The sequence below is a fragment of the Salmo salar genome, chromosome 21 (assembly GCF_965601325.2).
Source record: "Salmo salar chromosome 21, fSalSal1, whole genome shotgun sequence".
Taxonomy (NCBI): domain Eukaryota; kingdom Metazoa; phylum Chordata; class Actinopteri; order Salmoniformes; family Salmonidae; genus Salmo; species Salmo salar.
In genome coordinates this window covers 22,227,426-22,253,930 of record NC_138311.1, presented here as the reverse complement: position 1 = coordinate 22,253,930, position 26,505 = coordinate 22,227,426, and the positions used below count along the sequence as shown (strand labels likewise).

The following is a 26,505-nucleotide window of genomic DNA, read 5'->3' as shown; positions in this document are numbered from 1 at the left end:
TATCGAAATGTGTGAAATGTCAAGGGATCTGAATACTTTCCGAAGGCACTGTATGTGAAAATATTTGAAGTAGTATTTGAACCCAGGCCTGGTGTCAATACAAGCAATTCCCACTTTTCAGACTGCGTTAAAATGAGGTTGTTTTAACTCATTGTATAATGCAGTATGTGTATGTATGAAAGACACCAAATTATCAAAGTAGTGCATGTGATTCATCAAACACATTGCAAGTGTTTTCAACGTTACTGTATGTGTGTTTTTCTTTTAATCCTACATCTTTGACCTTACCAGAATCAAATGGTAGGTTTGAATTTGCTATCCCCAAATAATAATAATAATGAAGTATGCAGATATCCCTTTAAACGGCATAAGCCGCATGTGGCTAACCCGGTCATGCTAACCTTAACCTTTAAGCTAATGAGGTGCAAATTGAAATAATACACACATCTCTATGTCCACCAGCAACAATTTTCAGGGTATATGATTATATCATCCATGCAAAGATTTCCTAAGACTTTGCAACTGTAAACTCAACAGGTTAAAATATACTTGTGTCTCCAAGTGAAACGGGCTATCCTGTAGTCACCAGGGGCCCGTGGCACAGAGACACTTTTGTATCTGATGATGACAGAGAAATAATTGGGTACAAATCTCTCTCGTCAATTTCTTTCCGGACTTGTGCATCCAATTACCAGTCGCTGAACATTGAACGACAAGACTGCTGTGATTTAGAGATAAATGAAAGCAAGAGGATGTTTGGAATCACAAAGGAACCATAGTACATGTCTGGCTGCACAGTTATGTCCCGTTATGAAGCATTGTGTTCAACTGACCAAATGATTATGCTTATCAAACTATTTGATGTTTTTGTCATTGTAATACTAGTATCATTCTGGTACAGGTTTGGTTGACAATCTGGAGGTTGTCATTGGTAACAACATGGGGGCCTTTATTTATGTGTTTTGTTGAGTTGATCATATCTAGCAAGTGCTGCCATGAGGGGTTTTGATCATTTTTATCACCTATGTTTATTCCTGATGCCCGGAGACATGACTGGGTGGTCTTGTGATGATGTTGGATTCAGCTTTCCTTGAGGAAGATGATTATGGAGAGTTGGAGACTTGCAGAGCAGTAATAAAATGGAAAGTACTGTACAGTCTTGGAAAAGTGTACAACAAAAGATAGGCTTTGGTGTATGTTGATGTTGTGCATAAGCACGCACACACACACACACACACATACACACACACATTTCCATTTTCCAGGAAGGAAAATAATGTACATAGGCTAACTCAGAAATAGCTAAGATTTCAGTCCACAATTTGTTTTATTCAGCGTTGATACTGTGAGTGGGGCAGTTTTGATCCTGATTCCATGTGCTATTCCACTTCTGAATTGGAATTGACTTCAGTCCTTGTAACAATGGGCTTTCCATATAATGAATATAATGTCAAAATTATTCATGGTGCTCAGAGAATGACCTCCTTTGAAACAAGGGTCACATTATACTTATTAAAATATGTCAGTTTGACTTCCTCAGAGAGGCATCATAAGTGTTTGGATTGGCCAGGAAATATATGTTTATGTAATCATCAATGCCTTGGGAGTAAGACATCAGGGCAGTCCACCAGATTGTTTTATATCCATTGAATGACAAGAAGGGGAGGATTAGAAACAAATTAAATGTGAGATTGTGTACACTCGCAACAATATGGGGGCATACTGAAAATCCACTACTATTTACCTTGATTTGTCATTTGGAGATCAACAGATGTGAACAATTTGTTGCAGTGGTTACGAGGCTTTTCAATTTCACTGGACCACCTTGGCAGTTAGTATCCAGACAAGCTGTAAACCAAAGTATCAGAGGTGCTAAACCATTTGAGCTTAGCTTAACTCCTCTGACCAGCAGACAAATGAGGCAGCTGGACAAGTAATATAGGGAGCTGTGCCTTGTAAAAATTATTGACAACTATTATATGCTCGCATTTTTATGGGGATGGAAGAGTGATTGTACTAAATGTGTTTGGGGCCTGTTAAGTCCCATTTTATTTGGAATGCCATTCATCCCAGAGATGACAAGTATACCTGTAGATAAATGTCAGAGGTCATCTATAAAATTATTATATATATTTTTTCAACAGAGCTGTTCCCTATAAACCATTTGGGTCATTCATTATACAGCTACTGTCTTTTCAAAAGCTGCTTTTTCTTTGACAGGGAAATTATTAATGAGCATCTCTCTGGAAATGGTTCCCTCAAAGGGCACTGCCTTAATGTCATTGTGACACTTATGAATGTTACCTAGCCTATGACATTTCCCTTAGCTTTAGATGTGAACCACTGCTCTTTGTCCTAGCACTACACAGTTGATTGAAATAAATAACTTCATCATTAAGTTTTGATTATTTAAATAGGGCAAAAAACAAAACCAATCTGGAACCATTTCCAGAAAGGAGACATGCTCATTAATAATTTCCCTGTCAAAGAAAAAAAGGGGGGGGGGGGGCAGGACCGAGTTTGGGGAAACCCTGAGCAAACGGACTTGACTAAGGGTTTGCAAACCCAGCAAACTCATTGTCAGTCTTGACTCGATAGAATGCAGTGGTGAATTACTGTTTCCTGCATTGAACAACCTTATCGAAGCAATTGTGCTGCAATCACTGTACCTATACAGTGTATGCTAATTAGGTTTAAGCTTACAAGGTTTAGAGGGCTTTCTCTTGATTGAGCAAATCAAAGTTGTGCTCTTCTCACTCTGAACTTTGAGTCATCCTCTGGAAGGATGATGATGAGTAACCTTTGGGATAATGGAAGGCTTTACTCTTGTAGCTTCAACAAACAACATACGTTGAAAATGTCTAAATATGATTCAAAATGGCCTTGAGATCAGTGCAACATAAATATGAAACCATTATTGACTGTTGAGACAAAATTCTTAGTATCTTCATTACCCTCAAGGTGAGGATGGTTGGAAATCTAAGTGCAAAAGGAACACAAGGACGGTCTCCACTCTGAGTCCGATTCACTGGCAAGTACGCTCCCCTCATTGTATTGCATTGTTGGAGGAGGTCCATTGTATTTTATTTTACCTTAATGTTTAACCATTTGTATCTGTCCGCTCCATTTAATTAAAACGGATATCTAGAGGCTTTAAATACTGCTGGAGGTATTTTAGACTTCAGTCCCCCGGAGCGTACTGATCGATCCAGCTGAACTCTAAACGAGACAAATGGGAGATTAATTGGACATTGTTTTGCTGTATGAGCCGAGTGCTGGCAATGGCTAGCCTGGCCCATGAGCGATGCATTGCTGCCGTCCCAGATAACATTACCTGTGTAATTCATTAAAGTGAATATATATAGAGGGGAGATAATGAGCTCAGGCTTGGGCTTCGTCCGTCTGGAACTCCAGAAGGCTTTACTACTAACTGTAGTTCTGAAAATGCACTTGTTTTAAGTTCACACAAAGCACTAGCTTTGATGTACTATTATTGTTTGATTACTTTGAAATACTTTGAAATATGCTTGATTTGAGCGGGTCTGGAGTGCCAGATGGGCAGGGTTTGTACTATTTGGACAATTACAGTGGTGTCGTTGTGCCGGGCAAGCTCAGTAAAGCACATCTAAAATATTTGAAAGAAAACAGATACTATTTTAATCCAGCTCTGTATTACTGTATCATCTCTTTACTTGTGTGGTGCTGTATAGGCAGTCAAGCTAGCTACATGAATATGCTCAGTTAGTTTTTTTTGTAGGAATGAAGCATTGAGATGCATCATCCCCTGTAGTCTCCATCAGGCACCTCTTTTGACATGACATGTAAACTTAAAGCTGTCACTGTTTCAGAATGTTCAGGACACACACGCCACATGAAACGGACCTTCAGACTCTCAGACGCATCCTCTCATGCCCACAGCGCTTTATTTCCCCCATCAACTTGTTTCCCCCCGGTGCCAATCCAGTCTGCCTTTTGCAGTTTTATATGAAGTGGGCATGAGAGGTGGGGAAGCCTCAATTAATCAAGACTGGGTGCTGACGCATAGAAAAAGTGTCTTGGCTTCCTGCCTTCTCTGCTGCAGTGACTTCTGGATCTGCCCCAAATCATCATAGTTCGAATTTACAGTGACTGGGGGGGAAGGGAGTGTTCGGTTCGGTTATAAAAAAATTATCACGGTTTTTGACTTCGGTTTCAATTTAAAAAAATAATTACAACATTAAATGCATTATGAAATCGTTACAGTAAAAAGATTTTTAGAGCTTTTAAGCCCAAAATAGTGAACATTCAATTGACACAAAACATTGAAAACATTCCATTGTCTCTGTCAGGTTCACATTGGGTAAACATCAATAGAAAAAGAGGAAGTTACTATAAAATAATAAAATATTTCAGTTGTGTATATTACTTAGTTTTTGTTTGACAACTTTATTCTTTTTTATATTTTTTGGTCATCTCATCTCTGCTCAGGCAGTAACAGCTTGTCAGCAGACAACCATCTAACGTTATCTCTGTGCTCCTAATACCATCTTTGGGTCATCCTACGTAGTTAGTATGCTGCAGAGCTGTCTTACAAAATAATTTTACTAGTTCTTCAAAATACATATGGCATACTTTGAAGACTGCTTATTACCAACTACCAATCGGGTAGAGCAACTTCATTGTTGTGTTGTGTATGTTCCTCTCACATGTGGTCTGTGTGTAGGCTATCAGTCTCTGTCCAATCAGGGAAGAACAGGCACAATGGATTATGGTCATTGTAGTTAATTGCCACGTCTCTGTGCTGAACTAGCTTGAACGTTTCCCTAATGAAAACTACAACTCCTGTCAGCCCACCGACCTACATACCTCTTGTCTTAATTTATCTTGTGAATTATTTGATTTCTCTCTAGAGACACAGCACATTGAGCTCACATAAGAATGAACTAAATGAAATTCAAGTAATTAAACTGACTTTGATCAATTAGTTGTTACCAAAAATCCCCAGAAACTTTGGTTAATCGCTCAGCACTACCCTGAGGCACTACCAGGAGATTGATCTCACTCATTCACTCTTTGATGATAAGTAATATGGTGGTTATGGATAGAGCTAGTGCTGTGTCACTGCTTAGCAGATGGGTCAGCTGTGTTGGTCAGAGATGTTGTGGCTATGGTATAGGTACTTTAATTCACATCATTGGCTTGTTGGGAAAGGTTCTATCTAAATGACCAGGCCTCCACAGGTTTAATGCTGTTCAAGGCCACTCGCAGGTATAATTGTTTTGCACTTCATTCAGACATACAGCCCCTCCAGAAAGTATTCACACCCCTTACAGCCTGAATTAGGATTAAATTGAGATTTGTTTTCACTGGCCTACACACAATACCCCATAATGTCAAAGTGGAATTATGTTTTATTTTGACAAATTAATAAAAAATGAAAAGCTGAAATGTCTTGAGTCAATAAGAATTCAACACCTTTGTTATGGCAAGCCTAAATAAGTTCAGGTGTATAAATTTGCTTAACAAATCACATAATAAGTTGCAAGGATTAACTCTATGTGCAATAATGGTGTTTAACATGATTATTGCACATCACTGTACCCCACACATACGTGAGGTCCCTCAGTTGAGCAGTGATATTTAAAACACAGATTCAACCACACAGACCAGGGAGGTTGTCCATTGCCTCACAAACAAGAGCACCTATTGGTAGGTCAGACATAAAAAAACAGACATTGATTATCCCTTTGAGCATGGTGAAGTTATTAATTACACTTTGGATGGTGTATCAATACACCCAGTCGCTACAAAGATACAGATGTACTTCCTAACTCAGTTCCTGGAGAGATTTAGATTTTGGAGCTTCAGAGGCTCAGTTATGAATAATCGTCTTAAATAATTAAATTTGTCGACTGCCTTTACAATGTAATTCCCATAACTTTAAGTTGGCCGTATCTGTTTCCAAGGATGGTTAAAGTTACATTTCTTTATGTTGGATTTGTCTTAGATTCTCTTGATTCGTTCTTTATATATATATATATATATATATATATATATATATATATACTGCTCAAAAAAATAAAGGGAACACTTAAACAACACAATGTAACTCCAAGTCAATCACACTTCTGTGAAATCAAACTGTCCACTTAGGAAGCAACACTGATTGACAATACATTTCACATGCTGTTGTGCAAATGGAATAGACAACAGGTGGAAATTATAGGCAATTAGCAAGACACCCCCAATAAAGGAGTGGTTCTGCATGTGGGGACCACAGACCACTTCTCAGTTCCTATACTTCCTGGCTGATGTTTTGGTCACTTTTGAATGCTGGCGGTGCTTTCACTCTAGTGGTAGCATGAGACGGAGTCTACAACCCACACAAGTGGCTCAGGTAGTGCAGCTCATCCAGAATGGCATATCAATACGAGCTGTGGCAAGAAGGTGTGCTGTGTCTGTCAGCGTAGTGTCCAGAGCATGGAGGCACTACCAGGAGACAGGCCAGTACATCAGGAGACGTGGAGGAGGCCGTAGGAGGGCAACAACCCAGCAGCAGGACCGCTACCTCCGCCTTTGTGCAAGGAGGAGCAGGAGAAGCACTGCCAGAGCCCTGCAAAATGACCTCCAGCAGGCCACAAATGTGCATGTGTCTGCTCAAACGGTCAGAAACAGACTCCATGAGGGTGGTATGAGGGCCCGACGTCCACAGGTGGGGGTTGTGCTTACAGCCCAACACCGTGCAGGACGTTTGGCATTTGCCAGAGAACACCAAGATTGGCAAATTTGCCACTGGCGCCCTGTGCTCTTCACAGATGAAAGCAGGTTCACACTGAGCATGTGACAGACGTGACAGAGTCTGGAGACGCCGTGGAGAACGTTCTGCTGCCTGCAACATCCTCCAGCATGACCGGTTTGGCGGTGGGTCAGTCATAGTGTGGGGTGGCATTTCTCCATGTGCTCGCCAGAGGTAGCCTGACTGCCATTAGGTACCGAGATGAGATCCTCAGACCCCTTGTGAGACCATATGCTGGTGCGGTTGGCCCTGGGTTCCTCCTAATGCAAGACAATGCTAGACCTCATGTGGCTGGAGTGTTTCAGCAGTTCCTGCAAGAGGAAGGCATTGATGCTATGGACTGGCCCGCCCGTTCCCCAGACCTGAATTCAATTGAGCACATCTGGGACATCATGTCTCGCTCCATCCACCAACGCCACGTTGCACCACAGACTGTCCAGGAGTTGGCGGATGCTTTAGTCCAGGTCTGGGAGGAGATCCCTCAGGAGACCATCCGCCACCTCATCAGGAGCATGCCCAGGCGTTGTAGGGAGATCATACAGGCACGTGGAGGCCACACACACTACTGAGCCTCATTTTGACTTGTTTTAAGGACATCACATCAAAGTTGGATCAGCCTGTAGTGTGGTTTTCCACTTTAATTTTGAGTGTGACTCCAAATCCAGACCTCCATGGGTTGATAAATTGGATTTCCATTGATTATTTTTGTGTGATTTTGTTGTCAGCACATTCAACTATGTAAAGAAAAAAGTATTTAATAAGATTATTTATTTCATTCAGATCTAGGATGTGTTGTTTAAGTGTTCCCTTTATTTTTTTGATTATATATATATAATATAAAAACATAAAGAACTTTGATTTATATCAGTTTACAAGATGAATGACTTTAAACACATTTGTTGTATTTTTAAGTGACACGAGACCCAACTGTGACGTCTCTTTTCAGATAAATCCTGGATGCACACTCCAGAAGCTCTGGCAAAGCATTACATACCCTACAATGCCAAGGTACGTATCATGACCTCCCTTTCCAAAGCAATCAAGATCATGTTCCCTCACAGGTTTTGGAAGTTAGATGAAAAATACTTTTCACCTTTCACTGATTCAGATTGATGTTCAGCATACCACCATGCATACCTATTTACAGGTCTCACACCTAACCAAGGCTTTGAAAAAGTAATGTTTACTTGGGAATAGTTCTCTGAATGTTTTCTGTTAAACATAGTTTTCACTTTGTCAAAAAATAAAACCCTTTCAATATGAAGCTATTGAGTTTTTCCCTAGCTCTGAACAAGGTGTCTGCTTCACACTACAGTCAAATAGTACAAACACACACAGGCAGCCTAGAAAAACTTCCTGACTGACTGCAAAGTAAACACAACAGTAGACTTTGACTGGAAACCCACAGACCGTTACAAAACAACTGATTTGTTTAGTCTTCTCTGTCTTTGTTATGCTGCACACATCTTAAAGGTAAACTCCCGGGAAGAGAGTCTCCCATCTTAAGGTGTTTTCTGCTCTACTTCACCCAAAGACTCCCCTCATGTTCGAGGCAGAGCGCCTGTCAGTGAAAATCCAGCAGCTCCCGAAATGTCTTATTGAAGTGAACCGAAAAAAGGCTAAAGTAGGAAGTCCAAACTGACACATCTGCTGCCGCTCAAGACTGGAACAGCACAGAGAGGAGAGCAAACCTAACATCAGGCAGTGGATGGGAGTGAGGTGCAGCAGGGAACAGCACCTGTGCCAATAACCTTCCCACGGTGATGGATCACCAAAGGCTGGGCTTAGACAGTGGAACAGCCTCTACAGTCCAGCAGAACTGAATGCATAGGTTGGGAACGAGACACTACATCCCATGTAGCGTATCTGTCATTTGCTGCATCCACTTGCAGAACCCGGCTGCGCTCATATGTGTCCTTGAGTGCGGACAGCATTTGTCACGGCGGTGCAAATGCTGACACCATTTGAATACAGGCCCATCTGTCTTTCCGCTCTATTGATAGGAGGGTGAAGTGTCGTTTTTGGCATCGTTTGCCCAGATTTTTGGCATTGTTTGCCCATTGTGTACCCACTGTGTGTTCTGTATTGGAATTAAATCATGAAGGAAGTAAGTGGATAGCGTGTCAGAGACCAGTATACAGTATGGGCTGAACCACTGATGTCCATGGTTTGAATTTTTATACAATTGTTGCATCTTATTATGTTGACGAATGAAGAATCTTAGGAGACCTTAAATCGTTGTATTATTTGATATTACTCCCATGTCATGTTGAAACAACCTGGTGGCATTACATTGGGAAACACTAACGGGGAGAGTACAGAGTCTCCTTACTAAACCAGGCAAGCCATATTGAGAACAACTGTTTCTGTGGACAGATGGCGTTTAGGTCTGAAGGTCATTGGCTCCATCTGTTGGATAGCAGCAGTAGTGCTGCCCTTTTGGGGGGGAGTGGCGACATTCCTGCAAACCCCTCCTATAATCTGAAGCCTTTTTTTCTCTCTTTTATACAATATATAGAGACATTGTAAGGCATTCATACATACTTTAACAGTCTTATCGTGCATTGTGACTTCATTCTGTATAGCTGTATGCCTAAAGTAAAGTGACACTTTATTTTCCCTTTTTATTCTAGTTTCTTGGAAACACAGAAGTTGATCAACCGAAAGGCACAGAGATTGTTAAAGATGCAGTTAGAAAGTTAAAGGTAAGTTAGCGATACACTTTTTTCCCCTTGGAAACCTGAATTAAAGCTGTATTACATCACTTTTTCATCTAGGGGGGCTGGTAAGTATATAGATGGTCCCTGAAATTGGACCTCATTGGACAGAAAAGTGCACTCCAGGGCGGGCCTCTCTACGCCCACCAGCAACAGCTTAGAAGTTTAGGTCAGTTTTTATTTCCACACGTTGATACACTAAAACTCAGGATTTTGTGGTTAACTGTAATCAGATAAATTTAACCATACTGTACATTCTAGCCAGAATCAGATAAATGTAACCATACTGCACATTCTAGCCAGAATTCAAGGTATACTAATAGCAACTATCTTCCAAGTTAAACCTTCATTTTGAGGTCTGAGATTGTGAGAAGGAGCATGTAGCATGTTGTAGCCAGGAATTTACTATAGCATGAATCATAATTACTTACTAGTCTACTAAAATAGACCGCTACTTATAGCTAACCTCATTTTCGTAATCTTTAGAAATATAGTTTCCCCCAGCTAGAGTTCAGCCAGCTTTGCTGCCACCGTTCTCTTTTGCTCTGCCTCGTTCTGCTCTCAGCATGCCAGCTAATCTGCTGTTTTCTTCTGTAATAATTTCAATTGTGAGCCCATTCAATGGGAAACTTACTTTCATACCCATCCACCCTTCTATTACTTCGAGGTATTGAACACTTTGCTGTCAGGCTGTTCAGTGAATGGGTCATGATAGTTGAGTCATCATTGGCCATATCTTTGACCATTGGGCAATGCCAGACCCAATCGGTACAGCACACTCCAATTCACCTTGCCCCATCTCTCTTTTGATTCTTTCCTTTCTTTCTTTGTGTGCTTCTCCCTTTATTTTCTGAACCTTACCAATGGATCTCAAGTGTGGAGTTCAGGTCAGACCAAGGTAAGATCATTGAATGCAGTCTTATTTTGGGGATTCTGCCTCTTGGTATGTTGAACTCCACACTTGAAAGACTGTGCTTATAGTATTTGTCTTCTTCTTTTTTCGCTCTCTCTCTGTTGTCTCTATATGTAAATGAAGTCCTTTTGTCATACGGCCGTAATCAGTCTAACTTGGTTATAGGGTTTTCTGGACAGGTGAAAGCATTTTATAGCATGAATGATCAGTCAGATTCATGTACTCAGAAAATGATTGTGAAAGAAAGCTCTGATTGCGCAATTTACGTTCGTCCTAATTCAAATTAGTATTGCACTGTGTTGGAAGAATGCCATTTTCTAATTTACTTTGGATATCCTTTTTCGGTAAATGGGGCTGGTTATCGTTATTTTATGATATCATGTTGATTTCATGACTTTCACCACTTTCAATAATAGACTACACTTCAGAATGAGCTAGGGCAAGTTGGAGTACCATGACCATCAGACTGTAGCTTTGATAAGTGAATTCTAATGTTTCTACTCTCCCCTCTCCGCAGTTTCAAAGGCATATCAAGAAGTCAGAGGGACAGAAGACCCCGAAAGTGGAATTGCAAATATCAATTTATGGAGTAAAGATCTTAGATCCCAAGACAAAAGTATGTCCACATGACATGGATACTTTTAATAAGTGCTCCAAGTTTTTTTAATGCATATTATGGAAGCATTCGAGTGAAGGGCTATCAAGGAGGTATTGTTGTCTTAAACCGAAGCATTTGTGTTTCTTTTTATTTTCAGGATGTCCAATATAACTGCCAGTTGCATAGGATATCCTTCTGTGCAGATGACAAGACGGATAAAAGGATATTCACCTTCATCTGTAAAGACTCAGAGTCAAACAAACACCTCTGCTACGTGTTTGACAGCGAGAAATGTGTAAGAAATACAAACTTTGAGAGTTAACAACTTGAGTTCATGTTCCGCGCTATCTGTATGGATCCGGCTATATGCGACAATCACTAGTAAATTATAAAGATAATGACCTAAAATGAAAAATTGTTTCTGGTGAATAATCGATGCAAATGTAGAATTATGTTCAGAACAATTGTTCCTATGTAGTTCGAAATACCATTTTATAAGAAGTTTTGTACAAAAACTCATGGATGATGCTGTTGTCTTCCAGGCAGAGGAGATAACACTCACTATTGGCCAGGCATTCGACTTGGCCTACAAGAAGTTCCTTGAGTCTGGTGGAAAAGATGTGGAGACACGGAAACAGATAGGAACCTTACAGAAAAGAGTACGATTCAACTGTTGGACAAGTGTGATATGGGAGAGACTGTTCCTTCTTATGGGATAGGGATTGGTTATACACTACACCCCCATTCAATAATATTGATGATAACAGATTATATTGTATTAAAGGTAGGTAGCTATAGATCCATTCCAAAACAAGCATCCTTCTTTTTCACAGATTCAAGAACTGGAAACTGAAAATTCTGAGCTAAAGAAGCAGCTTTCGGATCTGGAGGAGCAGTTGATGATTGCTCCTGTACCACCAGTAAGAAATGCATGGAGATCCCTTCTGGTCTTTAGACTTCCCTAAGTAACCCATAATACCCCAAATAAGATGTTTGTCATGTTCTGTGTGAACTAACTAGCCACTTTCAGTCTTCCACTAAATCTTCTGCATGAAATCTCTTCACAGCTGCTGCACATAAACTCTACTAACGAGGCCTACATGCTCTCAAGGCCCTCCTCGCTCTTCTGGTGTCATAATCTGACGTCCTTCTCGTGTCTTGAGATCTCCTCGGTCACACTCACCCCTATGAGCTCGCCAGAGTCCAACCTCTCGGCAGGGCTACTAACCCCTCCTCCGGCTAAATCCGCTCTCCTTCCAAAGACTGCCGACGGATGCAGCGTCCCCCGACCCCGCGTACTGTACAACTACCTTTCTCCTCCTGCCTTTTATTTAGTTCTTAATTAATTTTTTGTTTTCTTGATTTTATTTCTTCATTTTCTTATTAACAATAGTTCATTTTAACTCGTATACACTGAGTGTACAAAACATTAGGAACAATTGCTCTTTTCATGACATAGACTGATCAGGTGAATCCAGGTGAAATCTATAATCCTTTTTGATCTCATTTGTTAAATCCACTTCAATTAGTGTAGATGATGGGGGAGAGACAGGTTAAAGAAGGATTTTAAGCCTTGAGACAATAATGAGACATGGATTGTGTATGTGTGCCATTCAGAGGGTGAATGGGCAAGATAAAATATTTAAGTGCCTTTGAACGGCGCACCGGTTTGAGTGTGTCAAGAACTGCAACGCTGCTGGGCTTTACACGCTCAACAGTTTCCCATGTGTATCAAGAATGGTCCACCATCCAAAGGACATCCAGCCAACTTGACACAACTGTGGGAAGCATTGGAGTCAACATGGGCCAGGATCCCTGTGGAATGCTTTCAACACCTTGTAGAGTCCATGCCCCAATGAATTGAGGCTATTCTGAGGGCAAAAGGAGGTGCAACTCAATATTAGGAAGGTGTTCCTAATGTTTTGTATGCTCAGTGTATGATGTAGAGTAGACATCAACTTCTAAGTCTTTTCTCAATAAGTTAGATTTTATGTCACTGTAGTTCTAATATATCTTCATAACTCTGACTTTAGAATATACAATGAGCTTCAAAAGTATTGGGACACTCACACATTTTTGTTTTGGCTCTGTACTCCAATACTTTGGATTTGAAATAAGACAATGACTAGAGTTTCAGCTTTAATTTGAAGGTATTTTCATCCATAATGGGTGAACCATTTAGAAATTACAGGACTTTTTGTACATAGTCCCTCCATATTAGGAGATCAAAAGTATTGGTACAAATTCACTTATATGTATTAAAGTTAGAAAAAGTGAAGTATTTGGTCCTATATTCATAGCATACAATGATGACATCAAGCTTGGGGCTCTACACAGTTGTTGGATGCATTTGCTGTTTGTTTTGGTTGTGTTTCAGATTATTTTGTGCCCAATAGAAATGAATGATAATTAATGTATTGTGTCATTTTGGAGTCACTTTTATTGTAAATATGAATAGAATATGTTTCTAAACACTTGTACATTAATGTGGATGCTACCATGATTACGGATAATCCTAAATAAATCGTGAATAATGATGAGTGAGAAAGTTACTGACGCACAAATATCATACCCCCAAAAAATACTAACCTCCTCTATTATTACAATGGTGAGAGGTTAGAGTACAGAGCCAGAACGACAAAACATTTGTCATTGTTCCCACTACTTTTGGAGCTCACTGTAGCTCAGAATAATGCTCATTTCATAAGGGACTAATTGGAATGAACCAATTCCCTCTACACTCACAGGCTGGCAGCATCTCCTTGAAACCCCAGACATCCACAGATGTTTTTGACATGGTTCCCTTCTCTGCTGTCACACCCCTGGTGCCAATACCCGCAAGCAACGGCACACCCCCTCCACCCCCTACAACATCTCCTTCAGACATGAGTGAGTACACTTCTCTGGTTGCTTTAAAGTTCCAGGATGACAGTGAGATTAAAATTAGAATTCAACCACACACAGAATAAGGGATAAAACACCGGTCGTGGTCATTAGGGAGAAAGTGTTTTGGTTACACTATGAGAACCTAAACAATGCCTACTTAGTAAATAAGTGTTACCATTGAAAGCCAGTTTAAACACTACTACGTTGTGGCATCTCAAACAGTATCTTGTCTCTCCCTAACAGGTAAAGACCTTTTTGGTGCAGCACCTTTCGATCCGTTCACCTGTGGGCAAGCCGACTTCCCCCCGGACATCCAGTCCAAGCTGGACGAGATACAGGTGACTGCATGTCTGTGAATGATCTGAAGCTATTATAAAGGTTTGGAGAGTAGACCTCCACCCTAGTAGCGGGGCCCCTACCCTCTCAAGTTGATAAAGTAGGAGAAAAACCCCTTAAAAGATTTGGTTGAGTGCTAGAGAGCTCATATTTGTTTACGCCCATTCAGCATCCCTCTTAAGCCGTAGACCCACCATTTTCTTGACATGTACAGTTGAAGTCGGAAGTTTACATACACTTAGGTTGGAGTCATTAAAACTCGTTTTTCAACCACTCCACAAATTTCTTGTTAACAAACTATAGTTTTGGCAAGTCGGTTAGGACATCTACTTTGTGCACGACACAAGTAATTTTTCCAACAATTGTTTACAGACAGATTATTTCACTTAAAATTCACTGTATCACAATTCCAGTGGGTCAGAAGTTTACATACAAGTTGACTGTGCCTTTAAACAGCTTGGAAAATTCCAGAAAATTATCTAATGGCTTTAGAAGCTTCTGATGGTGAGTGTTTTTTAAATTAGGTCTCAGACCTTACTAGCCATTGTAACGCATCATTAGTTGGAAAATAGTCTTCCCTGTGGCTCAGTTGGTAGAGCATGGTGTTTGCAACGCCAGCATGGTGTGTGCAACGCCAGGGTTGTGGGTTCGATTCCCACGGGGGGGCCAGTAAAAAAAAATGCGTGTAATGTATGCATTCACTACTGTAAGTCGCTCTGGACAAGAGCGTCTGCTAAATGACTAAAATGTAAAAAAAATGATGGGCTAATTGCCATAATTTGAGTCAATTGGAGGGGTACCTGTGGATGTATTTCAAGGCCTACCTTCAAACTCAGTGCCTCTTTGCTTGACACCATGGGAAAATCAAAAGAAATCAGCCAAGACCTCAGAAAAAAAAAAAAAGTCTGGTTCATCCTTGGGAGTAATTTCCAAACACCTGAATGTACCACGTTCATCTGTACAAACAATAGTACGCAAGTATAAACACCATGGGACCACGCAGCCGTCATACCGCTCAGGAAGGAGACATGTTCTGTCTCCTAGAGATGAACGTACTTTGGTGAGAAAAGTGCAAATCAATCCCAGAACAACAGCAAAGGACCCTGTGAAGATGTTGGAGGAAACAGGTACAAAAGTATCTATATCCACAGGAAAACGAGTCTTATATCGACATAACCTGAAAGGCCGCTCAGCAAGGAAGAAGCCACTGCTCCAAAACTGCCATAAAAAAGCCAGACTACGGTTTGCAACTACACATGGGGCCTAAGATCGTACTTTTTGGAGGGAGGGAGGGACTGGTGCACTTCACAAAATAGATGGCATCATGAGGGAGGAAAATGATGTGGATATATTAAAGCAACATCTCAAGACATCGGTCAGGAAGTTAAAGCTTGGTCGCAAATGGGTCTTCCAAATGGACAATGACCCCAAGCATACTTCCAAAGTTGTGGCAAAATGGCTTAAGGACAACAAAGTCAAGGTATTGGAGTGGCCATCACAAAGCCCTGACCTCAATCCTATAGAACATTTGTGGGCAGAACTGAAAAAGCATGTGTGATCAAGGAGGCCTACAAACCTGACTCAGTTACACCAGCTCTGTCAGGAGAAATGGGCCAAAATTCACCCAACTTATTGTGGAAAGCTTGTGGAAGGCTACCCGAAACATTTGGCCCAAGTTAAACAATTTAAAGGCAATGCTACCAAATACTAATTGAGTGTATGTAAACTTCTGACCCACTGGGAATGTGATGAAAGAAATAAAAGCTGAAATAAATCATTCTCTCTACTATTTTTCTGACATTTCACATTCTTAAAATAAAGTGGTGATCCTAACTGACCTAAGACAGGGAATTTTTACTCTGATTAAATGTCAGGAATTGTGAAAAACTGAGTTTAAATGTATTTGGCTAAGGTGTATGTAAACTTTTGACTTCAACTGTAAATGTATGGCCAACCGTCAGCATGGTCAACTCCTCCATTATCTCAGCCAATCATGGCTAGCCAGGAAGGATCCTGTGTTTCTCCCTATAAAGCTCTTTCTCCTTGGCTAAACTAGGCTCATGATTTAACTTTTTGATTCATATTTACGGATCCCATACAAGTTTGTAATTAAGGCACATGAAAGATCACTTCTTCAAGTAGGCATTTCTGCAACAACAACAAAGCGACCCTACTGTGAAGTAGGTACTAGCGTCACCTGCCCCCGTCGGGCAGGCGTGTTACATTTATCATTTTAATCTAATCCACATTCACTTCTTTATTTTCCTTATGGGATATATCAGCCATGGGATTTTAGGGCTTGAATGGAATATCATTCTATATTTTAGCTATTTCAAAGCTATTGTTACAAATTATTAGTTGTCACCAATTGATTACAGATGCAAAAAAATATATATTGTTGTCACATCATCGATGCAAAACAACAACTGTTAGTAGTTGTGTTAAGGATACATGAGTAATAATATTATATTATGTTCCCTTTTATTGAATAGGCATGTTGGGCTTTTTTTAACACATTCTGTTGCACCACATGAATAGATACTTTTGTTAATAACTGTCATTATCATAGTTGGAGCACATCTTATCTGTAATTACAAATGCAATGTCAGTTTGAACCGCAATGCTCCCGTCTTTTACATAAATGCCCAGTCGGCAGAGGAATTTAACTGTAAAACTGAAGCGTGGGGGTTGTTTTTATATTTCAAACTCTTTATTTTAATTGCAATTGAACTTTGGCAACCTAGCATCCAGATGAAAATTGCTATCTGCAAACCTTTACAATAACCTTTCTGTATGATTAACTCTTTGGGAATTTCATGGGATGCTACTGTAGTTCCAGTAGGAGGCAATGGTTTGCTAGCATGCTGCTAAGCATCTCTTCTTTCTTCTCCTTCCTGCCTTTTTCTGTCTTAACTATCTGTTTGCATATATTTATTTCCCCTTTTGCTGCAGCGTCAGAGATGGTTTGTACCTTTACACTATTTTGACCCATAAGAGCCCTTGTGGCTGCCGGTACTGTGACCTTGTCATTGTGAATGCATGTGCATGTGTTCAGTTTGACTCTGTTGTATACTCTGCATACAGTCCATCCGTAAAGTACACCCAGCAGGCTTTTTAAAGCGTCACCCTTTCATAATGCTGTACACATCTATTGTATGGAGTTGAAGTTACATTTGCCTGTAAACAATGTGATTAATAGCATTAACCTTGTTTTAACTTGTATCAAGAGGATGCATGAGTTAAAAGCGGTTAGCTATGGAAGTTTTACTTTTCTCAGTCAGTCTCTTTTATTTGATCTTTCGTGTCAACAACAAAATATGAATAAATAATGAATCTGATCTAATACTGTGTTGGGTGTACTTGGCTGCAACTAGTATTATCTTTGTCCATCATTTTGCAACTGAAAATGTGTGGCAAATGTGAAATTGCTTGTCAATCCGCTTCATCATATTTGTAATACTTGTTGTCTCTGGAACATTCTAGGGTAACATAGGGTCAGATTTATTCAAAGCCCTGTAGTTATTATTTTCTACATCCATAGGTCAGACAGATTCTTGTGTACTTTGTGGTTTATATATGATGTTTCTACATTTATTTAGAGGGATTTGGACCAAAGTTTCCTCAGAACTTGTCATTCCTCAGACTGCTTCTGAAAAGGACTTGGGCATTCTAGATTTCATATCCCCTAACCATTATTTTGTAGACTTGGATGCATGCTATTTTGGATCAAACAAGAATACAAACTTGGGGCCAGTATGAATCTAATGTACAGTGTCTTGGTTACAGCTCCCCAAGACTCTGCATTGTCTCTCAAGTTTGCTGACTTTGAGAAACTTTGTTATTGATTATATTGACTACCTCCGTTTGTTATCTTTCCTCCTTTAGAGCAGGTTGACATGGGATAGATTCTTTCTAACAGCCATTCTCCCCCTTGTTTTACAGGAGGGGTTCAAAATGGGACTAACCCTAGAGGGCACTGTCTTTTCTCCTGACCCACTAGACAGTCGCTGCTGATGCCGAGTAGACATGTTGCTTTTACATACTGTTAAATCATTTGTATTAAAAGTGCCAAAATTGGGTCTAAAATTCAAGATGTCAATGTTCTTCTCATCTTGAGGTTTATATGTATTTGTATTTGAATTTGGTTTTAGAATAATCAAAGGTATATTCAAATCTGATATAGAAAGCACTATTTTTGTAAGAACTCACATGGGAAGGAGTAGTTTTGAGACCTCTTGCTTGTACAGGCAATGATGGGTGTAAATAGTATGTCCAATGGTACACTCTGTGGCCAAATTTTCTTATGTGTAGAATGAGTTTTATTGAATATACACCACTTAGAACGACGCTGTTACCACATTCTTATTTGTCTGTCAGACATGACTTGCTTATCATCGAGTCACAAGACACGTAAATGTAGTCAGTCTTGTATTAACACTCATATACCAAACTCTCAGCTTGCCCTTCATTTGACATATCTTCTATGTTCTTTTTACTCATATGTATCTTTAGTTAACTGTAATTAATTTATTCTGATAGTTTTGTCCGGACATCGGATTTAATAGTTGTATTGTCTTGTTAAACATTTAGGTATGTATTGCCGTTTATTTACTTTCTTATGATATATATCAGTATCCTCTTGCACCAGAAAGCACTTTTGAAAACCTTTGTCCATATACAGTACTATATACTTGTTATTTTACTTTGTATGCAATATGACTTTGCTGTTACAGTTATTAAAGAAAACATTACGGCATCAATTATCAACACTCAATCATTTTTTTATGTCATACAATGATTAAACATTTTTTTTTTTGTAATTATTAAAATGTTATGCATTTAAAAATGTATATATTTCATATGTGAAAATCTGCGGGATTAAGTGTGTTGGGAAACACTTTACATGAAATTTGTTACATAGTAATTTTGTAATGGTATTACTAAAGTGCAATGTAACAACATTACAATGTTACTAGTGTAATTACAGCATTACTACAGAGGTATAAATAAAGGTTAAATAAAATAAAATAGAAAGTATAAGAAAAGTGCAAATGAATGTAAAGTGTTAACATGTTGGGCATTCTGAATATGTACTGGGGGTATTCAAGCATGAATCTCTACTGATGGATAAGCATCAAGAAGAAACAAGCCAATTTGTTTTCTTGCTCGGTGGCATCACACTGACAGTAAGTAAGACCGTTTTTGAGTTGCTTGTATACATACTCATAAGACTTGATGAGCATATCCATTTAGGACATTCTTTCCTTCTCTCTTGGCAGCCTCTCAGTCACACAGTTGCCACTGCAGGTAGTCTTATGAATTATGTATAAAGTATTTCATACAGTATTATGCCAGCTTGATTTGAAGCTTCTGTACCCCATCAAGTACCAAGAGCTTGGGGTGAAGAGAGTTGTTGAAGCATGAAAGACAAAGGATAGTTTCGCTTATGGAACACTTCCATTGGTCCTAACTTGTAAGCTTTGCCCTTTTGTGTGCTTACTGAAAAAATGTATTATATAGGTATAAACTGTTATAGTTGTAAGCATCAAAGGTAAGCTGCGGAAGATATTGTTCCAGCTTCCAGCAACATTCAATACTAAAGAATGACTTATAAACAAATAAACTTTGAAATGAAAACAAGCAGAACAAAATAATTTCAATATTTATTTCAGTGGATGAAACTGACTTGATTCCAGGATAGAATATCTTATTGATCTGCCTTGGAGATGGACCTATCAGCCACCAGAATATTTACAGTTTTGAAATATTTAATAAATACTATCATTATGGTAAGTTACCTCAAACAAAGAAATCAGAAAGTTGATTTAGGAAAAAAACGCAACTAAAAAGAGACATGAAGGAACAAGACAATGGACATAATACATTTATAATTACAAAGCTAAATATATGTTCAATCCACATGTAATCTGCCTTCGGCAATATTTAATTTATCTCTGTGCAAACAAATTACTTAGTAAATGCAGTAAGGCACAGCTTTACCTAAAAAGTAGGACCTTAGCTAATTAATATGACAAAAAAGAGCTTTGGGGATGGACAAGCTTTTTGTTTAATTTGTTGCACAGCAAAAATACATGAAGCAAATAGGCTTTCAAAGTCATCTTACTGAATGTCTCAAAAGCTGCTATAAAATAAAACTAAGAGAAAATGACTTAAAGGGCAACATGCAGAAAAAAATTACTCACTTGTAGTGTTAAAATGATCATGAATTTAAAATATAACACACTCAATGTTTTAAAATGACCACAAATTAATTTCAAAAATGAAATTCTTCTTTCACAATCACCACACACTTTTCAGGAGACACTGATTCCACCTCTCTATATTTATTTTTAGCCGCAAACCCTGTCCTGTACCGTAGCTGGCAGAGGAGCACATGATCACCACTTACAGACAGCACCAAACCTGTGGCATCCCAGTTTGTGGCGTCGAGGTAGCTAACACTGAGGAATCGACAGTCTGGTTCGATCTTTAATTTGTATTCAATGGAGTCAGTACAGAGTTGATAACTTGGAAACAGACATCAGTTGTATTAAACTGTCTTTCAGTTCTGGAAAGAAAAAACAACAATGTATGCCAATGAAAGCATTTAGCTGAATTAATTTCCTCAATAGCACCATAAACGTTCATTTGACATTGAAAACACTTTATACATTTTTTTTAAAACAAATGATGTAAAACAAGAGGTTAGGAAATCTAAGAGGTGGAATAAACCGTTGTAGTTATATTCTTGCAGAATGAAGCTCTCATCTTACGAACAGCAGTTAATGACTACATATTTGTTTAAAGCATTCATATTTATCAAGGACTTTTGGCAGCTTTTTATCTTTGTTCCATAAAACCTAATATTGTATCAATGCACTGGATCTTTGTACCTTGGCATGAACTAAATGTAATTACAGATGAGACATGCTCATACTATATTTCTCAAGTGCAAGCACTTTCTAAATGTTGCTTGCTCGCTCTTTATTTCTCCCAAACATTCATCTAACGTACACGGGGCGAAAACATATCGACTACGATGGGTAATGGTTGGAAAGGCACAATAAATATCTTGCTACGGGGCGAGAATAGTCCACCAGTACTTGTATGTACAAGGCTGATCGTGTCAGCTGTCAGTTCAAGAGTCTCTGGATTCTCTTCAACGCATCCCTGTTGTTGTTGGCTTTTATAGGAAGCAAACCGGCCCAATATCGATACCAAACTCCTGATTCGAACCACCGATGTCCACAGGGGCCATATCCATGATGGGTAGTCTGGCTGTTTTCTGTGTCCTGTACTCAAACACTGTCTTGCCCCATTTGCCATTGGATTGCTTTAAAGAGAAAGAAATTACAAAGGATCAATTAAGATCTCAGGAAGTCACTGTTCCCAGTGAGGATCCAACCTTACCAAAAAAATATGAACAAATCACGTGAAAAAAATGGTTTTCTTCCCTCATGTGGAAACTCCCCCGCAAATGAATAATTTTTTAGACTACGCTATGGATGCAAGGACTGACCATCCATCAAATCAAAATTATAGTTTTAACCATGTTTTTCGGCTATACAGGGGTTGTTTAAGTTTACTTTGCCAAATCATTCCCCTGGCCCGCATTTTGCCTTTATCGATGTGGTCACCCTAATTCCAACAGTGGAAACATTGCTACTGCAACATGTTAACACCATCTTTTCACATGTGTGGAGAATAACATTATTTCAACCCCACATGTGAATCTGTAATTTTACATGTTAAAGTGCAATTTTTAGATGTGGAGTTTTCTTACATGTGAAACTGCAAAAAAAAAGTACTTTCACATGTGGAATTGCAAGTTCACATGTAAAAAACAATCACGTGGAAGATTTTCACATGTGCAAGTGTGATTTGCACATGTTTTTTTACATGTGAAACAGCAAATGTGATTTTCACGAAGGTTTTTTGTGTGATTTTTACATTAAGTTTTTTCATGTGAAAATGCAGTTACACATGTGAAAGTGAGATTTTCACGTGAATGTTTTTCACATGTACTACTGCATATCCGATTTTCACATGTGAAAGTTTTTAACATGTGAAACCGCAAATTTCACATGTAAAACTGCAATTCACGTGTGAGGTGAAAGCATGTTATTCTCTTCATATATGAACAGGTCGCGTTAACATGTGAACTCTAATTTTAATACATGGGAAAATATGGTTTCACATGCGAAATTTAAGCTCAACATGTGAAAACATCTATTTCACATGTCAAACTGCAAATTTGACATGTTTTTTTTGTAAGTAAAGATTGAAATGTTTCAGGGACCAAACTTAAACTGCCACAAAACATCTATAGAAAATACTCACTCCACAACTGTCCTCCACCACGGTGTATCTGAAGCGGTTGTTTCCCTCTGCCTTGAGCTCCAGGTCATTCGACCCCTTGAGGATGACTGCTTTCTTTAGGTTCCCAGTCGCCTCATCCTTGTAGCCCACTGTGTTCTTGCAGTGGTAGGTGATGGTCTGAGAAGCCTCTTTGGAGAGCAGACGGATGAATGTCATCTGGACGGTGACCGAGTTGGCAGGTTGATCTTTGTTACCATAGGTGAACTGCAAAAACACAAAAAGAAAAAACAAAAAACAGCGGCAAATGATGAACTCACTTTTCAGATACATTTCAATATGATGTTATCAGCAGTTTTCGGTCATGTCGTAGTTATGAACATGTGTCACATTTACATAGCAAATATTATCTGTGATTGTCAAATGTGTGTCTATTGCTAGATTTAATCTTCAGACTTGCTTTACAAAGAAAGTATTTTTCCCCAGCAATACCGCACTACCTTATCAAATACTTTTATCCCATAGTTTTAGTGGAATGCATGGAAGCAGAATTCCCACAGACTTCCGAAATTAAACCACTGAAGGGGAACATTTTGAATGCCCAGTGATCCAACAGGTCCCAGAGCAGTTTCCTTTCTAATTAGAATGCTAATCACAGTAATAAATTATTATTGTGGTGAAAAATGGTCTTACTTGTGTTCCTCTATTGATATCAGCTCCAAACCACACAGGCTTCTTCCTTGAGGTGTTCCACCATACTTTCTTAGGTATGCTGGCGGGGTTGGCCGAGATGCAGGTCTCTCCAGTCTCCATATTACAATGTACTTTTATAGCATCCTCTGAGCTTCCTTGGTTTGGATCAACCCAGTATTCACCTGGAATAGAGAAAGAGAATATTGTCCAATCTGCCCTGGTCTATTGAGTTTTACTAAAGAGATGTTTCTAATGTGATTTAGGCATCCTTAGGGGTAAAAGTGTTGCCAAAATACACACCACCCCACATCACATGAAGCAATGGCTGCATGATAAGACATGGTCTGAATACTGAAAAACTACAAAAAAAACACCTAATTGATGTACTTCCCGCCTCATGGAAACAACAACTCACCACTTTTTTTCAGTGGGTAGCACTGCTTCAAGTCCTCACAAGTCCTTGCCGGGTGCTTCCTGCTGCCGTCTGGGCTTTTCATGCTGTCGATCTGGCTGCTGAGGGCCTTCAGAGTGGCCTGAACACCTGGGTCCAGCTGCTGAGTGGCATTGCTGTTGGGCAGAGCCTCATCCTCATTAAACTCTGGAGGAGGGGGGCCAGCATCATAGTCATGCATGCCGCCAAATAGGTCATCCATGGCAGCTGTGGGGGGTCCGGGAGGCCCGGGAGGACCATTGGGACCAGGCTCTCCGGGAGGTCCCTGCAAACCAGAGAGTTATGGTAAATAGAGAGTAATTACAAGGTGTGAACAAATTAAGTGTTTTGACATGTGCCAAATGTTAATGACGTTGGCGCTGACTTCCCAGGAAATGTCCATTTCAGTTGTCCATGTAGGTGAAACGATTTTGAAGTGGAAATTTACATGCCTCAGGTCCGATTTCGCCACTAATTCCACGGGTTCCAGGAGGTCCCATTGGTCCAGGTTGTCCGATGTACCCTTCTTTTCCTGTGGGTCCAACTGGTCCAGGGGGTCCCTATTATATCATACCATGATAAAGATCCATTATAATGAAACAAATACATTATGGTTGACAACATGGACCATCATTTAACAGTCTGATATGATACCTACTCTTTGACCACTTGGTCCGATGATTCCTGATGCTCCCTGCTCTCCTGTTGTACCCTAAAAATAAAGGAGTAAATAATGAATACTGAGATTGATATCAACTTTAAAGGGTACACATACACTCATTGTTCAAAACATTAAGGACACCAGCTCTTTCCATGACATAGACTGACCAGGTGAATCCAGGTGAAAGCTATTGTGAAACTCGATATGAGGAAGGTGTCCTTAATGTTTTGTACACTCAGTGTATATAAGTTCTACTCAATTAAAGATAAGTATTGATTTGACATACAGGTGGTCCAGGTAGACCCTGCAAACCGGTGAAACCTCTGTGTCCTTTCTGTCCTCTCTCTCCATGGTCTCCGAGGTCACCCTTATCACCCCTTGGTCCTTGTGGTCCCTGTTGTTTAGAACGACACCATGCAATCACATTTTATGGGACGTCCAATGAAACATGAGAAAGCTCATTTCTGTTTGTGGTTACGTGTCACCATACAAATATGCAATGGGTAGTTCTCCCATGAGTCAAGCCTAATGCTTTAGTAGTCAAAACCACAGGGTGCTGTGTGTTCATTTCTGTGACTGCTCATTTTTATTTGGACATTGAATATGTTTGGACATAAAAAAAACATTTATTGGTGGTTTAGGCATTAAAGTAAAATGAAATGATAATCTTTTATCATGTATATGTTTATGATGGTCTTACCGTTAACCCTCTCTTTCCTGCTGAACCGGGTGGACCGTTTGGTCCTCTGGAACCCTGTGTATGAATAGGATACCAACATGAGTTAATTAGATTATGGTGTGCTTTCACTGTAAAGCCTTTTTGAAATCTGACACGGTGGCTAGATTAACAAGAAGTAAGCTTTAATTTGGTGTGTTGGACTTGTGAATGTATGAAAGTTAAATATTTTTTACATTTCTTTTGAATTTGGCGCTCTGCCATTTCACCGGATGTTGTCGAAACATTCCGCTAGCGGAACCCCTAGCCGTAAAATAATATTATTAAGAACAAATTGTTATTTACAATGACAGCCTTATGCCTGTATATAAGGAACATGTACATGTTGTCAGGACCCTTTTCTTTTTCCATCTTATCTAATCTTGGGATTCTCATGTATTGACAAGGAAATTCCTTACATAAATGAAAAGGGCATATTACGTACAGCGTCTCCTCTCTTTCCAGAACCACCGGTGGCACCGACTGGACCTGGAGTTCCTGGTTGTCCTGGGGTCCCAACCAGACCCTCTGGACCATGGTCCCCTCGATCTCCCTGTTGACATCATCGAAATCAGAACCATTAAATGTATATGCTACAGGTTGTAAGACATTTGTCTTGCTGTTTCAACACGGTTGGTCAAGCACAATAAACAATACGAGACATTCTGGACACATTGTAGCACTTACCCTTTGACCAATGACTCCATCTTTGCCTGGCGGCCCATCAGATCCAGCAGGACCCTGGAGGAAAACAACGTATTGTGAATAAAATGTATTAATTTATTTAATACTGTAACCTGTACGAAATATGTGAGGAATAATCAAGGAGGGGCTATGCGTTCTATGGAAAATAATGAACAACGTGGAAGGTGTGTTCCATGGCGCGCTGGAACAACCTTCCACGGAGTTGCATTGTTTTGATTATCTCTTTTATACCATGGCTATAATTTAACATATTTGCCGCTAGAAATATGTTCATTTGCATGTAGAAATGTGAACATCAACTAAAGTAGCTAGCAAATGTACTATATATTTCTACAGTAGTTGCCTTGGTAACGAAACAAACATACTTGCTAGTTTAGCTAACCAAACCATCAATCCTTGCATGCTATTATGAAAATCGAATTCAACAATGCCAATAATGTTTTAAATTTGACTTTTGCTTTCAAAAGTAGCTCAAATAGAAAATGTAAGAATGAACTATAGCCATTGAATTCTACCGTGCTGATATACCGTGCATTATAGAGAATTATAAACTGGGTGGTTCGAGCCCTGAACTCTGAATGGCAGACAGCTATGGTATATCAGACCGTATACCATGCGTATGACAAAACATTTATTTTTACTGCTCTAATTATGTTGGTAACCAGTTTATAAAAGCAATAACGCACCTCAGGCATTTGTGGTATATGGCCTCGGGGGTTTGTGGTATACTCCGCGTTGTGTTGTGCGAAAGAACAGCCCT

At 39.5% G+C, this 26,505-nt stretch overlaps 2 protein-coding genes across 7 annotated transcripts in view; one reads left to right on the top strand and one right to left on the bottom strand.

Annotated features, from left to right (window-relative positions):
- Window positions 1-18,981, top strand: part of gulp1a (GULP PTB domain containing engulfment adaptor 1a) — a 167,372-nt gene extending 148,391 nt beyond the window's left edge. For 5 of the 6 annotated variants that reach the window (XM_045704528.1, XM_045704531.1, XM_045704530.2 and 2 more), the window contains 9 exons: window positions 7,722-7,783; window positions 9,409-9,480; window positions 10,923-11,021; window positions 11,161-11,298; window positions 11,546-11,662; window positions 11,837-11,923; window positions 13,751-13,892; window positions 14,133-14,227; window positions 18,168-18,981. In XM_045704528.1, the coding sequence (XP_045560484.1) occupies window positions 7,722-7,783; window positions 9,409-9,480; window positions 10,923-11,021; window positions 11,161-11,298; window positions 11,546-11,662; window positions 11,837-11,923; window positions 13,751-13,892; window positions 14,133-14,227; window positions 18,168-18,239 (884 nt within the window). In that variant the 3' untranslated portion in view covers window positions 18,240-18,981. Of the gene's footprint in view, window positions 1-7,721; window positions 7,784-9,408; window positions 9,481-10,922; window positions 11,022-11,160; window positions 11,299-11,545; window positions 11,663-11,836; window positions 11,924-12,070; window positions 12,299-13,750; window positions 13,893-14,132; window positions 14,228-18,167 lie in introns of all 6 variants that reach the window. The other variant, XM_014164425.3, reaches the window with a different exon arrangement.
- Window positions 18,982-19,876: 895 nt separating this feature from the next.
- col5a2a (collagen, type V, alpha 2a) overlaps window positions 19,877-26,505 on the bottom strand; it is a 66,026-nt gene continuing 59,397 nt past the window's right edge. Inside the window, exons 44-53 of the mRNA XM_014164424.2 lie at window positions 25,728-25,781; window positions 25,486-25,593; window positions 25,026-25,079; window positions 24,612-24,719; window positions 24,323-24,376; window positions 24,117-24,224; window positions 23,650-23,950; window positions 23,235-23,416; window positions 22,566-22,808; window positions 19,877-21,558 (exon numbers count right to left, since the gene is read on the bottom strand). Of these exons, the coding sequence (XP_014019899.2) occupies window positions 21,412-21,558; window positions 22,566-22,808; window positions 23,235-23,416; window positions 23,650-23,950; window positions 24,117-24,224; window positions 24,323-24,376; window positions 24,612-24,719; window positions 25,026-25,079; window positions 25,486-25,593; window positions 25,728-25,781 (1,359 nt within the window). The 3' untranslated portion in view covers window positions 19,877-21,411. The remainder of the gene's footprint in view (window positions 21,559-22,565; window positions 22,809-23,234; window positions 23,417-23,649; window positions 23,951-24,116; window positions 24,225-24,322; window positions 24,377-24,611; window positions 24,720-25,025; window positions 25,080-25,485; window positions 25,594-25,727; window positions 25,782-26,505) is intronic.